A 16,132-nucleotide genomic window follows, 5' to 3' on the forward strand; every position below is an offset into this window, starting at 1 on the left:
TTTCTTTCTACCTGATAGGTTCTTCTAGATCTGATGCTGATGAATATCTCTTCCATCCTCTTCCCCTAGTTTCAAGCTTTTAAATTGCTATTTGACTCTCCTTTACTATAAAATTCCAATGATTGCAAATTCAAAAAAAAATTTGTAAAATGTAAACCAGGAAGACCATGTGCTCCATGCAGACTGCTTCTTCAGCCCTCAATCAACCTAATTGTAACACACTTACTGAATCTTAAAATTCATTGTGCAAATTTGAGAGGACTGGTTACAGACTTCTTTCAAGATAGATTTATACCAGATCTTAGTCTTTACTGCTGCCAGATGCTGTAAGGGTGCATGCTCTTCAAAGAAGCAACCCTTTTGAAAGTTGTTGTTTGGCTAGCCACAGATTTGTATTGTGACATCTCTTTGCTTCCTTCACCATTTTCTGTATTGCCTCAAGTGTGTGGTGGCCTTCCTCTTCAAGTATCCCTGTCAAGGTCTCTGCTTTTGGCCTGAACCTCCCCATTTTAGATTATTGGGATTTTTCTTTCTCTGTGTTAAATGGGAACAGACTCAAGTTCTTAAAATGTTGAAACATCTGATTGTTTGGTGTTTAAGCTCATTTGTAATAGAACAAGGAAGGAAATAAAATAGTATCCACCTGATCTTACTTCCAATTCTTATTTTGCCAGTGCATTCTGCTTTTCAGTGATGTAAGCATCTCCTTCTACTGAATGGGTAAGCTGAAGGCAAGTGTCGGACAATGCTTATCATTTGCCTATGGCTTTGAGAAAGCATATTATTTTGTTTAAAATTAGGGTCATACACTTGTTTATGGGGAAATTGAATTCAGTGTAACCAATAGTGTAACGCTTGTGAGCATGAATGGTATGCAGTATTTATGTGATATGATTTAGAGTATTTTTTTTCACTGAGAGAAGAAGTGCATATGGAATGGGAACTTCAGCAACAAGCAAGTAAAGGAAATTTTCAATTATATACATATAATTGAAAAAATGCTTTCTGAGATAATGACCTGAATTCCCTCCAATTATGAAGCTTCTCCATGAGAGCCTTCCAGTACAAATTCACTTCATATTAACCATTATATTTTGCTTCTTCTTTACTTTGGCAAGACAACATAGGTGTTTGTACAAATAAGAGTCAGACTGTGTATATTTTTTCCAAAACCAACTACCAACAAGTAACAAGTACTTCATTTTGGTGCTTTGCTTTTCCTTACAACACAGTAAGGAAAAATATTACACAGTATAGTTCAATAAAGAAATACTTGGGCTAATTTGACCAGTGGATAGGACATGGGAAAGTGGACACTGTATTTAAATATACAGAGAAAATCAACAGAATTAATTAGGCTGCATGAAGTCTTAGCCAAGTGGGTTCCTTCTGGTTGAAGTTAGCATGATTGTCTCAACATGGCACCTGCTTTGGACTGTAAACATAGTAAGTACAACAAAATATAATTCAGTTGTATCAACAAAAATTGTGTAAGAGTCATGGTCATGTAGAATAAAAAAATATAAAATTAGTTTGTATGCAGAATCCAGTGACAAACTAAAAACATGTCGAGAAATTTCACTCACACATTTCTAGCATTTTGCTATAATTGTAGAGCAGTAGCAGTGATTTCATTGCTCTGAAAGGTGCAGCCCTTATCTCAGGAGGCTTTGTACCTAATGGACAATTATGAAAAAACAAAGCACACTATAGAAGGCAGTTAGGAAGACCGGAGATAGAAATAATCTTACATACAGAATTTTCATTTGTTTGGGTTTGTTAAACATTTTTCAACAGTAACTTTATTCTTTGTATGTGGTCTGACTAGTTTACATATACACCAAAGAGAAGTGCTGGCTTCAATGTAAATGTAAAAACAAAAAAGACTTAAGAGATAAGACTGAAAAATCATAGCTGACATTCTAGGTCAGATTCTTCCTTTGGATGCACTCAACTTTCACTAAGGACAGAGCACGTGCAGGGTATCATTTTGCCACACGCTACTCCAATTCCCAAAAGCAAAATTAGGTTGTCATTGAGCGTGGCTCTACTACTGTCCATCCTTCAGCCGGAATCCTACTGATTTCAGAAGGAGATTTCCTCTATAAAGCCTTGATTCTATCTCTTTGGGGCTGATTCTGTTTCTCCTTTCATACCTGCTACCACAGTACTTATGTTGCAAGCTGGCATCAGTTTTCCTGTTACCAAGATTGTCCTGCATCACTGATAGAAGGTCTGAGACTGTATGCTGAGTGTGGAACATAAAATCTATTAGCTACCTGATCAGTTTCCTGCTATTAGAGTGTGATATTTTGCCATCAGTGTGCCACGTAACCAAATGAAGAGTAAACTGGAATTGGCACTCACAGGATATCCTGACAGAAGTGATATCATGCCTGCTGCCTGCAGCCATTTAGTGTAGTCAAGCTATGGCCTCTTGCTGCCCTGCTGCATGCTTTTCTCTATGCCTGGGTAACAGGAGCCTTTGACTGAGGGTATGCAAAAATGATTCTGAAGTGGCAATCTGATTGTTTGTTTAAGGAAAGTTGCTACATTCAAAACCACGAGTGAGATATAATCTGTTTGTAGTAAAGTCCGTTAAACATAATACTTCATAATGTAATTTGAATAGTGTTTACTGTCCTTGTGACAGAAAAATCAGGACACAACATTTTTTTCTCTTCCCAGTCTGGTAGAATGGTTTTATTTCTCTATGAGGTTTTTGCTAGACTTTTGGCTAGTCTAATATTTGATTATTCTTCCCATCAGGATTATAGAGTCAACATCTTTCTAAGACAGAAGTGGAATGACCCCAGACTCAAACTGCCCAATGACTGGAGAGGTTCAGATACACTGACAGTGGACCCAACTATGTTTAAGTGTCTTTGGAAGCCAGACTTATTCTTTGCAAATGAAAAAAATGCTAACTTCCATGATGTCACTCAAGAAAATATCCTCCTTTTTATATTTCGGGATGGAGATGTCCTAGTCAGCATGAGGTATTTTATTTATATGTTTCCAATTTTTTTTTTAAGTGATTTTATAGGAAATATATATTCTGTATTAGCCTTAGTAAAAAAATACAATTTATTACTAATATTTAAATTTATAAGACTTCTAAACAATTCTGCAGTAATTTAAGTATGTGTAAAGGAATCAGATGGAGGTGTTTTAAAGCATGTCAGTTGACAGCACTGCAAGTACAAGAAATTTGAAGTATATATACATGTTAAGCTAACACACTGAACTAACTAAATTTAAACCCTTTTGATAATTTCTTAGGTTCTTAGAAGCATAATGGAGTGGATAATATACCAGAAATACAGCCTTCAGTAGAACAGTATATGTTGCACACTATTTGAATTTTTACATCAACCAAAGTAAACCATGATTACTTGCTAAAGATACAGGGAAAGGTAGAAATTACAAAATCTGTGAATATGTATGTTTTGTAAAAGTACTGGAAAAAAATCCTTATTAAGTTCCATGCCTTACTGGATAGAACCTTTTTTTCACAAGCCTCCAAATTGCTGTTAAATTTAATTGCAATTAAAATATCCTTTTTTGGTGGTTTGACTTGGTTCATCAAATGTATACACAATGCCACAAAAATAGTCGTCCACTGACACCAGCAAATTATTTGATTGAAAAGGAGGTCGTAGTGAATTACAGATCTGGAGAGTTTATAGTTTGTAGAGATAAGGCTAAATTTTCTAACAGGAAGTGAATTTTCTTCTGTTGTGAGTTGGAACATATTGCCCTGATAGATGGAAAAATTATTATCTGAATACACTGCAACATTACCTCTAAGAGGGAAGGTTGGTTCACATGAGCTATTTCTTTCTGGAGTAGAAATGGATAGAAAAAAGAAGAAACAACATGAAAGAGTTGGGATTCTTTTTTTCCCATTTGAAAACAGGATGAGAAAAATCAGCCTAAAGACTATTGCTGGCAGTGATCAGAAAAGAAAATACATTGGCCAATCAAAGCATTTCACTTGGCTTGCTCTGAAGCTCTCGGTTTTGATTTGAGCTGCTTCTGTAGTTTTGAAGTTTGTAGAAATTAATATTTCAAAGTAGAAAATAACTTTCCCATTTGAAAGAGTGAATATTAAATGAAATATTGAAATATTTTTCAAATATTTTTTTCTGGTTGCAGGTATTTATAAATGAGGTCAATAGGTATGGTTAATGATTAGTGACTACTGAGTGAATACTGATGGAAGTGTTTCCAATGGAAAAATTATTCTTTGAAAACTTGCAAATAGAAAACCATGTTCAATAAAATTAGAAATTATTGTCATCCTCTAAAAATACTCTGTTTATTTTAGTAGCACACTGTGTTCTTACATGATATGTATGCAAGTAAGATGAGGTGTTTTTAGGGACTGTGGTTTGGTGACGTTTTAAAACCATATAATTTCTATATCTTGTGTTTCCAGTTTACAGAGATATTATCATGTATAAATGAAAGACTCTCTAGTTATCAAAATAATTGCATGGGAAAATGTGTATGAGACAAAGCTCTTGCATAAATAGTTAAGAATTAGGAAACTGAATTCAGGAATATACAGCTACTGCACACATCAGGGGAGGCAAACAATAGACTCCCACAAAAAAAATCTATTCTGTGTTCTTTGCTTTTCAACATAAATCATCTGAAGAACTCTGAATTTGCAAGTGCGTTTGATGATACCAAAATTTGCAGAATGGTAAAGATAAGAGACAACAGTGAGAATCACAAATCAATCTAATGACTAGGCAACAAGGTATGGGATGAAATTCAATGTAAACAACTGGAAATGATGCATGAGGGAAAAAAAATATTTTAACTTCACATAAAACCTGATTGATCTAGAGTTGGTTATTACCAGCGAAAAAAAAATAGCTTTGAGTAGTAATGGATAGTTCTCTGAAAATGTCAATGAATAGCTCAGTACTATTTGAGAAAGTGAATTGAATTCTTGGAAGTATTAGGGATTAAAGTCATGCCACTGCATAAAAGTATGCTATACTTACATCTTGAATGCAATTCTGGTCTTCCAGCTGTAGGAAGGGAGGCAGGGATAGTCAAAGGTATGGAACAGCTGAACAAGGCTGAACTTTTCACACTGGAAAAACAAAAAATAATGGAGGTGGTGCCATAGAGGTCTCTAAATCACAAATGGCCCAGAGAGAATGGAGGGACATTGGGTTCTTGCCTTCTTTTACAGTGAAAGAACTATGTGACAGGCTGAGGATAGATATCAAAAAAAAGGTGTGATTAGAGTGTGTGCAGCTTAGCTATGGCATTCTTTGCTGCAAGATGCTGTGAATGTTAAAGTTTATGTGGTGTCGGGGTTCAACCCCAGCTGGCAACTAAGAACCATTCACTCACTTCCTCCTGGCCTCAGTGGACTGGGGAGGAGAAGCAGGAAAATAATGCCCATAGAAATTCTGGGTTGAGAACCACTTAAAAATTGCAGCAAAGTAAAACAAAATGAAAATGTCAATGCCAATACTAATGGTAATAAAAGGGGTGGGAGAAGAGAGACATAAACCCAAGAGAAGCAAGTGATACAAAATAGAATTGCTGACTACCTGCTGCCTGTCCCTTCCCTGCTGCCTCCCATCTCCTTGTGTACCTGCTTACTGGCAGAGTATGGGAAACTGAAAAGTCCTTGATTTAGGGTAAGCACTACTCAGAAGCCACCAGAAACATCAATGTGTTATCCACGTTATCCTCATACGGAATCCAGAACATAGCACTGTGCCAGCTACTAGGAAAAAATTAACTGTCCCAGCTGAAACCAGAACACCTAGATTCTGGAAAGCAGCTGAAGCCAAAAAAACTTCTTGGAGACAAAAAAATCTGTTCATGTCCCTTAAAGACTAAAGAATCCCTTCTGGTTTGGGAAGCCCTTGAGGTGCAACTTTTGGATGCCGCAGGACATCTGGCAAAATAACACTTCCAGATTGCTGAAGTGTCATATTCTTCTTTAGAAGTCTGTCAGCAGCCAATGCGGGAAACAGAACTCTGTCCTGAATGGACATTTGGGTTGGTTATTCTGTGACCGATATGTATTTATTTTGGCTTGTGTTAGTAGTTCTCTAATTTTGAGCTTCTGTGCTTAAAACCCTCTATAAAAATTTAAATAGAAATATCTCCATTGCAAACTGCTAATTATAACTTCTAAACTTTGTTTCTGCTCTTTTAGAAGATGAAAATCAAATAGCTGTGATTTTTTCTTTCTCATGGGTATCTACTGCTTTCCTGACAGCTGACACTGTTTTAAAATACCATTTCTGTATTTTCAGATTGTCTATTACTCTGTCATGCCCTCTGGACTTGACCTTGTTTCCCATGGATACGCAGCGCTGCAAGATGCAATTGGAAAGCTGTATGTAGATCACTCTGTCCATAAAAACAGTTCTAGGCATGCATGAAAATCAAACAAAAATTATTCTCTTTCTTTCACCTCAACATTTTTAATGAATCATGAAATTGATGCTCACTGGTTCCTACTATGTATATTTCCCTATCAAAGACATTTCTTACTGTTATGGCACTGTGCATTCTTGGTTTTAGCCTTTCCTATCAACCAGAATGATAACTGAGGCCTTTTATAAAAACATTTACAATAAACTGAGATAAATGGAAAACATACCATTTGGAAAAAAATGGTTTTGCCAGGTAGTTTTAAGTTCCACAACCTGTGCTGCTTTGTAGGTTGTTGGGGCCCAATTTATCCCCTTGCACTGATGATGTCTTGGTATTGTTTGGAACTCCTCTGATACAATACCAAAGGAAAAGCATTTGATGCCAAAGCAGCGAGATCATTTAGTAACAAACCTTTTGAAAGTGGTTTCAGGATGTGTTGTGGATGTATTCGGGCATCTATTCCTGGTCTCCAGGTGATTTAATCTTACAACAGGGCAAACAGGTCACATCTCTGAAGGGCTTCATGCCATACTGGAAGTTTCAGACAAAATGTTTCTGAAATCCGTCTTCTTTCCTGTGCCCCAAGTACACAGGTGTCTACTCATCTACAGCTTTTTGCAACACTGATCCTTGGTGATCCCACTTTCATGGTAATTCTGTTTTCCTGAATAAGGATGAACATGAAGATGCCTGACTGGATGTTCCAGTCTGCTCCTGCTGTAACATAAAAACTCAGTTCTTATTCCAGCAGGTCTGCTAGGAAATGTGAGGTTAGGGAAAGGAAGTCACAAGTGAAGAAAAAGTAAGATTAACCAGAGCTGAGCAGGGTATCACAATGGGGACAAGGCTAATTATTATTATTATTATTATTATTATTATTAATAATAATAATAATAATAATAATAATAATAATTTACTATTTAGGTTCTTATTTTCAGCATTTATCTCTAGAATTTTAATATGTCCATAGTAATTTTGTCATCACTGCTATGTATGTACATTAGTAGAAATAAACTCTTATGGAAAACTCAAATACTCAAAACTTTTGAGATTAAACTGGAATTAGTTAGTAATACTAATGGAAGCTTACTCAAGATTTCTCAGTCCAGAAAGCCCACTTGCTTTACAAGCATTGAAAGGATAAAAAAGTGTCATACAAGGATAAACTATTCATTAAAAAACTCATGCTAAAATTATATACTCAAATTCAGTGAAACTGCTTTTTTGAAAAGACTGAGCACTGAACTTACTTCTACCTTCTAATTCAGTTATCAAAAGTAAGAAAGGTACCCATGACTTCCTATCTGTCCTTCTACTTCTTTCCTCGTTAGGCATTGGCAATTTTATTCTTAAATTATTTTCAAATCAATATTTTGTTTTTACTTGCTAAACTTTGAAATCAAAAAAGGCCATCAGTTGTTACTAAGATGTTTTCATATCTGCAGTTATGATCCACAATTTTCACTCTCCAGTAATTGTTATCATAAAGGATCTTGGCATATCTTTTTGATATGCTGTATGTTGGAAAGGGGTGAAAATGATTTTATGAATGAAACATTAAAACATTTTTTTTAATAATATAGTATATTATATTATGGAACTTTGAAACATTGTGATTTTTATTAAATTATTGTGAATTGTAGAGACATCGTTTATGAACAGTTTCACTTTCTTTATCGCAGCTGTTCTTCAAAAATTAAAAAGAATAATCTAATACCTCCAGAAAAAGAATGGCTCTTAAACATTTTTCTCAGGCTTTGAACTGCAAAATGATGCATTCCAATTCCATCTTTTTTATGTTTCTTCTCGTTCCATCTAACACACATTATCTCTGTTTGAATTAAGTTAATCTTTAATGAACAGAAGGTAGAAAAAAATCATGATTCTGATTATGCGTATTTAATCAATATTGCATTATTCTTGAATATTGTGAGTCTAACTTGCACTGCCTCTCACTTAATTGGGGTGTATATACTATGATTTGGGCACTCAGAGGTTTGCTGAGGTCTGTCTGTACTCAGTAGGTCATGACGGCACTGAGCTAATTTTTGTAGAATTGCACATCTGCTCTAATTCCTGGTCAAGTGTTTCCTGAATGGCAATGCTTTCATGAATCAGGGCTTTTAGTCTGAGCAAATAAGCAGTGCGGTTGTTTTACACAAACACCAAGATTCATCATGGTAATTGAGTTGTTAAATTCTTTTGAAGTTACTCAGACTCATAAGTGCTGTTTAAAATTCAGCTTTTTCATATTTTGCTAAAGTAGAGTATGAATGAATATGGAGGCTTGAAAGCTGCGAAAATACAGCTTTGCTTTCTTTGTTTGAAAAGTACACACTGTAACAAATACCTCTTAGTCATCCTAATATTGCTCATAATGTAATGTTTCACCCACTAAGTCCTAACTTCGGCCTACAGAAAAATGCAGCTGCGGATTATTTGATTTTTGTATTTATGTATTTGAACAGGAAATGAAAAAGACTGAAAGATACACAATACATATGTCTAGGTATTCTTGCAGAGTTTACTGTGATTGAGGTGGTTCTTTAAATAATTATTATTATTATTATTATTTTGTTCTTGTAGTTGGTTACACAACTGATGACTTACGGTTTATCTGGCAGTCTGGAGATCCTGTACAGCTAGAGAAAATTGCTCTGCCTCAGTTTGACATTAAAAAGGAGGATATTGAATATGGTAACTGTACCAAGTATTACAAAGGCACAGGTAAGTAATATAAGTTATTTCCTTGGTAAAAAACTCTTAAGCTTCCTTCAATTACCGTTTACAGATAATGCTTAATATTCCAGCCCACGCCTTACATTTCTTGGGATAAAATAGATTACTTCTAACTAATGAGTGGTTCATATAATGGTAAGTTTAATACGTAATAGTTACAAACTAGCTCAAATATAGAAATATTCAAGTTGAAGTAGAGATTAAATATTTGTCTTGGTGTTGATTATATGTATCGTGATCTTACTACCATCTTATTTCTATGGTCCTAATACCTGTTCCTTTGTCTAAATGTTCTGCAAATCCGGTCATTTTTGAAAGCTGCTTGCAATCCTCAGTCCTCTATTTATTTATTCCTATGTTTATTTTTTTAATGAGGGCACGTATTTTTCCAATAGTTTCTGTACTCTGGTTTTTAATGGTTTACGTTTTCCACCTTGATTGATTCCTGCCTACGATGATATCCAAACTGCACACACTGTGACAACCACAAGACTTTCTACAAGAACAGCTGTATTTTATTCAGTGCTTTTATATCATGGGAATCAATCTTCTGTTAAAATTCAGTTGGGAAGTCTGTGGTGCTGGAGCTTCTGAGGACCCTCTGCAAGTTTCTTGTTGCCTATTCAGCTGAAGTGGAGGGTTTGTTACTTGCAGTTGCTCCTGTGGTAGATTCCAAGCCTGGAGAGATCTCAAGGAACCTTAGCTGATCTCAGAGTTAAGAATTGAATTTGAAAACATAATGAAAATAAAAGTAGGCTTTGGTTTTTAACTGAAAAATGGGTGAGATCTCAGCCTAAGACCATAATTCAGACTCTCAAATGATTTATAATTTGTAAATAATAAGAAATCAGCTCTCTTCAGGAAAATTCTGTTTTTTTGAAAGCATATCCAGCAGCTAGTAGTGATTGCATTCAGGATATGGTAAAATCTTGCTTAGCAGTGAGAAAAATATTTTGTTCCTAATTAAAAAATTAAACTTCTTTAAAAAATAATCCATAAAGTACTGAAAAGCTAAAGGAATGGATCTTACATTTCCCAAAATGAAATTCATACAAATGGGAAAATTGTAAAACTTATATTCTATTATTTTGAGGTTTGCCCTAAATCGGAAATTAAATGTCTAAAAAAACTTTAGATATTTCAGGTATTTTTAGGAACCTTAAAGAAAAAATTTTAAGAATTATACACAAAGAAAATCAGTGGTGTTCTCTCAAGTTTCACAAATTGTGACCACAAATGACATGGTGCAGAATGTTCAGTAAAATATTCACATTTCCTCTGTGTGTGCTTTGAATATTAAAGAAAGAACATGAGAGAACCATTTTCAAAAGTTTTTACAATTCTTTTATTGCAAATCCATTCTGTTAAGAATCTCCATTTAGAATCTTCATTAAGAATCTCATAGATAAAACCATAGATAAAAGCAACATAGATAAATTTTTCAGTAATGTGAGTCAAATATTTAGTGCTCTGAAGGATTTTTAAAGGCTGTTTTCAATGCTCCATTTTTTTATTCACTTGAAAACTTTTATGCTGGAGGTATTAAAAAAAAAAAAACAAACACCAGATTTCACACATAGAGCAAAATAACTTTGTCAGATAATCAAGAGAAGTTATGCATCAAGTAGTAGATTTTCAAAACTATGGCTTATGTTGAAGTTCCCTGACAATTGCAAAACCCCTTAATCTCTACTGCCTATTTCTATCAACTGATCATAGCTACGTTGAAAGAGGGTCAACAAATCTGGGCTGCTTTTGTAGCTGTACACTGAATATTTATATTTGCAAATTTCCTGTTGTTCGTCAATTTTATGACAGATCAAATACATCCTTTTAAGCTGAATGGTGAGGGCAATAGATACTATATTCTGTCTGATTAAATATTATTCAAATGAAGCCATGCAGTATGCATTTCCTACATTACACAAACAAATAATGATTTTGAAGGTAATCCCTCATTTGAAAACAAAACCTAAAAGTGCCTGGAATCCATTCATAAATTATACAGGGAAATTTTTTCAGCCAAATAAAGATGATAGAATGAACTATAAAATACAGTACAGCGTCTTCTACACAAGGGTGTTTGTCCTGCATTATCATTGTATAGCACTTAACTGATACAATATGACAGGCAAATAGAGAACTTTTTGACATATTCTATCTTCTAAATAAGTTTCTCACCAGCTGGATTGATAAATACAGTCTGATTTGGATTTTGAAGTTGTTGTAATATAACATAGGAATGCCTTTTCCTTGTGATAGAATAGTTTTTGAAGTAATCAGGTTTTTTTCCAACACTGTTGTGTTACTATTGACATAAAAATTCCAGTTCTTCTAACTGAGTGAAAATATGGACAGAAATTATTTTCTGGTTATCAGACTACTTGATACATTTATCTCTAGCAAAACATCTAGTAACTGCAACTTTGCTTTGTGCTGAATTCATCTTAAAAATCTTCTGAAGTTTGTATGTTTTAGATCTTTGTTTTAAAATATTTGGTGCATTATTCCTTGCTTTAAAAAATTACAGCTTTTCTAGAGTATTTTTAAAAATATCTGTAGCAATTTTAGAAGTCATTTATACCAGCTTTCAATAACGGGGAAATCTTTGATTAGAGTCACATTCAGAGCACCTCTAAACCTGCTAGACTAACATTTCTTATTTCATCTTTTGCACAAATTAATGCAAAGTAGGATTTTCAGATGAGCTTAAGCTAGTAGGATTGCTAGACTCTATTGGTTTTAGCTGGACTGCATCTTGAAGCCACATCAAGCTGGGAGTCACTTCAGCCTCCTGCTGCTTTGAAAAGTGGAAGCGTTCCTTACAGAGCGCAGAGTACCACAGCCTGTCCACTATCCACTTGATGCTTAAGTAGGTCTGTGTTTTGATTTTTTTTTTCAAATTAAACTCTTTACCTTTATAAGGAAAATCAAAGTATTGAAGTTTTGCTCTTAAGCAGAAAAAGACCTGGAAGATATGGATTGGAGGTTCACCTGCAAAGCACATTAAACATTAATGCATTTATTTCTTTAAAGGTTATTACACTTGTGTAGAAGTAATCTTCACTTTAAGAAGACAAGTCGGATTTTACATGATGGGTGTTTATGCTCCTACACTGCTAATTGTTGTTCTATCCTGGCTGTCATTTTGGATCAATCCTGATGCAAGTGCTGCAAGAGTCCCACTGGGTAACCTGTGTTTTCACATACTGTCACAATCCAGTGTAATACCATTGAGCCATTTTCAGTTGCTTTGGCTACATGATCCTGGACCCTGAAAGCAACTTCACTCCCATTATCTGCTCATCATTTTCACTGAAATCTGCTCATTCCAAGTCCCGTAAACTCCACTTTGGCATTAAGGCTTCACTTGATAGCAGTTCCAGCATTTGGGTGACAAGCACACTGTCTCTGCTCCTCTCAACCTGGACAAATCTGATCCATCTATGCACGGGTGATGCTGCAAACACTAGAAAGATCAGTTTACAGGAAATTCAACATTGAATAATCAGTAAGAAAGCAGGATGATAAGTAAGGCTCTAGATAGCTACCTATTGGAGAAGTCTTTGTGAAGATAATAGAAATTATATTTGGAAAAGAGCTAGCATTTCTGTTACCTGAGTGGCTTTATTTCACTGGAGACTCACTTCATGACAGTACTTTAAGCTCATACAGTCATGCTGCTCAATGCAACACAGTTGGCAGGCTCTTCATTTATTATGAAATAGCAGGACAGAGACTTAATATTAACAATATTATCCTGACTAATTGGGTTGTACTAGGACTACAGCTCTGGCATGGACAAACTTGCTAACCCCAAGAGCTCAGTGATGCAGAGTCAGGGTCTTGCATCCTGACACTTCTATTTGAATTCCATTTCCCGTGTTCTGGCCTGCCAAGGGTCCCATTTTCCCTAGCACTCCATCTTATCCAAGTCCATACTTTCCAAATCTTTGAAACATCCCAGGAGGTTTCGCTCACTTGTCTCCAATACCCCAGTGGTGCAATTGCAGAATCCCTCCAGCTGCCTGCCTTGCTCAGAAATCTCTTACCCACACTGGAACCACCATGCCCCCACAGGATATAACTCCTGTGAAGTCTTTTATTCTTTTCTTTTTTTCTTTTTCTTTTGACCTTTAAAAATAGTTACTTGGGAAGGAGTCTCAGTCTGTATTAGTTTCATGGCAAGTAACGAATATAATCTTTTACCTTGGAAAGTTGAAAGGTTGTATTACATAATGCGAAACTTTAAGATAACATTTGAAGAAAAAAAGGGTGGGGAAAATGTAACATGCATGAAATTAAAAAGAAAAAGGAACGGGAAAACTAGAATCAAAACCAAACTGTACTTCCAATTTTATAATCCTGTGCTTCAAGGAGTGAACCAGATGGGCTTATCAAAGATATATTTATAAGATTCTTAGCATGGATTTAAGAAACATGGATGTCTTTGTAACTAAATATGCATGCTTTTTTATTATTTATTTGGGTAATTGTTAATGTTTATTGACTTCTTTCATGTATTAGCATTTCTGAAATAATGAATTTTCAGATGCTAGCCATTGGCCAGGCCATGTAACTTTTCCTTATTCCCCAGAAAAGCAAAAAGGCTCTAAATCTGAGACCTCCTTAGCTGAGTCAGTATTTAAGATGACAGTTATTTACACTGTCACTGGGGTAAAATTTATCTTTCTCCAATTTCAGGAGAGCAACAAACTAATTCTTCTAGTGACATCCTTGAGATCCTTGACCTTGAAATATATGAAGATTAACATTTGTGTGTCAAGTGAATGACATCTAGCCCCAAGAAAGTGTACCAGTGGCTAGTTACATATCTTATTAGATGAGAAGCTACTTCAGATCTTTCAATTTACTTATTTGTGCTCCTCACTCACATTTGAGCCTAAAGCTTTGTGATAAGTAGGTGCCTAGTGCAGCTGCTGCCAGAAGTGCAGCTTACAACTCTGGTACTAGGGTCTCCGAGTCCATGCCAAAGTTCATCAGGCTGCAAATTGTTGCTGAATAAAATATTTCTGTGTTTCTGTCTCACTTTATTGTTACCTTGAAAACCTAGAAATTTCTTAGACTCTGAGAGGGAGCCTTTCATTGTAGGAATCCATACAAAAGAAAATTAATTAGTTGCTGGTCACCACGAAGTCAGTTGCTCTACTAAACATATTAATAAAAGCTTCACAAAATCTTTTCAGCTAGAATTTATAAGTTAGTTCTGTAGAATTCAATCCAAGATTGTATAGTATTTTAAGGTCTAAAAAGTGGGCTTACAAATGTTTTTGGTACCAAGCATGACAATAATTGTCACATATTAAGATAATAAACACTTTAAAGTCAGTAGGAAAAAATACTGTATCCAAGACATTGAGCCAGTCCATGTTATTGGCTAATTTGATTATTCAGAAGAAGGATAGAGTGATGGTAAGTGAAAATACTTTTTTTTTTTTTTTTAAGAGAAGCATTCTATGCTCACTTTTTTTCCGTATGTGAATGTCTGTATATGAATGTTTCAGATACAGTAGATGGAAAGGAAGCCAGAGTGTACACTGGGGATTCAGTTTAGTATTTGCTGTATCATTCTGTTCTGATATAACACATCTTGTCATTCTTTATTATCCCTGTTGACAAAAAATCCAGCTTTGCAGTGGTACATTGATACTGCTCATTTCTAAATAAAACATAAAATTTTGTGGTTTAAAATCACATAACTGTAAACGTTTCTTTATGCTTCAGTATTCTAAGAGCTAGTGAATTGTCCGTTTGAGATTATTGCTAAATAAAGGATCATATCAATCTTAATGAAGTCCAAATGGGAACAATATCTAAAGAATGTGTTGTTTGTGATCAAGTAGAAATGAATATTTTCATAGGCTAATACAAATAGTTTCATTTTAATTTAAATTTTCATGTCCTCAGTTACTTAAAATAGATCTGAAGGAAATCATCTCTCTATGAATGAAAAAAGAAAAATTATGCAGTATAAGAAACATAGTTGAAACTAACTGAATATCTCCTTCCAATCAACATTTTTTATAGACATCAATTCTATTTCATTAAGCGTTCTACTCATAAATGAACATTTTTAACATTAGCATTTACAAAACCAAAATGAGACGTTCTGAACTTGGACATTGAACTAACTTTTCCCCACATGACAGCCATTTCTAAAGTTAACTTTTTCCAAATGTAGCTGTTCATGCTACTATTTTCACAGGAGCCTGTGAGAAATTTTTCTTTGGGGTCAAGCTTGTATTTTGTCTCTTGTGATATGAATCCTGTGTTGATGGTGGCATTTGGAAGCCTTATTAGGGGAAATGCTTGGTGAAATCCATTACAAGTGTGACCTTTTAACAGCCTTTTCTCATGTGGGCTTTTTCATGATAAGGGCTTCCATGGCCCTTTATCTAGAAAGCTTCCTCTAGATCCTGGAAGCTCAAATAGGGAATGATTGCTGACCCTCAGTCATGTCCACATTTTCATCTTCTCAGTGAATTGGGAACAAAGGCTTTTTGATTTGCTCATACAGCTTTGCTCTTCAGCAAAAACTTCCCTTTCACCTAAGGTCTGAATATCACACTAGTGAGCAGGTCATTCAGAGAATTGCTCCTGCTGTAGCACAGTTTAGACTTCTGGGACAATGCAAGTCTAATTTAAAGGACTTGGAGTCTATATTCCTCTTCCACCTTCCCAGAATTAGATGCATATTGTAAGATAAGTCTTTGGAAAGCCCATTTCCGAACTGATGGGAATGTATCCAGGGAAACCATAACAGCTAGTTTAGTGTCACTGAATTGTTTCTCTGTTTATAAAATGAATGTAATCATTATTAATAATTCATCATTAACTGCGCTGTCCTACCTAAGTGTTTAACTTGTTCATTAGCTGAAGGCATGTGCACTTTGTACCCCTGCTACACGGACCACATTGTGAAGTTCCATTCACTGTTGCTAAACATCATTCA

The 16,132-nt window shown here is 35.1% G+C and overlaps 1 protein-coding gene across 5 annotated transcripts in view; it reads left to right on the forward strand.

The window, feature by feature from the left end:
* The window catches only part of GLRB (glycine receptor beta), a 49,175-nt gene that overhangs the window by 19,511 nt on the left and 13,532 nt on the right, over positions 1–16,132 (forward strand). For 3 of the 5 annotated variants that reach the window (XM_040064677.1, XM_040064679.2, XM_040064678.2), the window contains exons 5-8: positions 2,770–2,999; positions 6,297–6,379; positions 9,007–9,147; positions 12,196–12,348. In XM_040064677.1, the coding sequence (XP_039920611.1) occupies positions 2,770–2,999; positions 6,297–6,379; positions 9,007–9,147; positions 12,196–12,348 (607 nt within the window). Of the gene's footprint in view, positions 1–674; positions 732–2,769; positions 3,000–6,296; positions 6,380–9,006; positions 9,148–12,195; positions 12,349–16,132 lie in introns of all 5 variants that reach the window. The other 2 variants (XM_040064681.2, XM_040064680.1) reach the window with 2 other exon arrangements.

Source organism: Hirundo rustica, chromosome 5, assembly GCF_015227805.2.
Source record: "Hirundo rustica isolate bHirRus1 chromosome 5, bHirRus1.pri.v3, whole genome shotgun sequence".
NCBI lineage: Eukaryota > Metazoa > Chordata > Aves > Passeriformes > Hirundinidae > Hirundo > Hirundo rustica.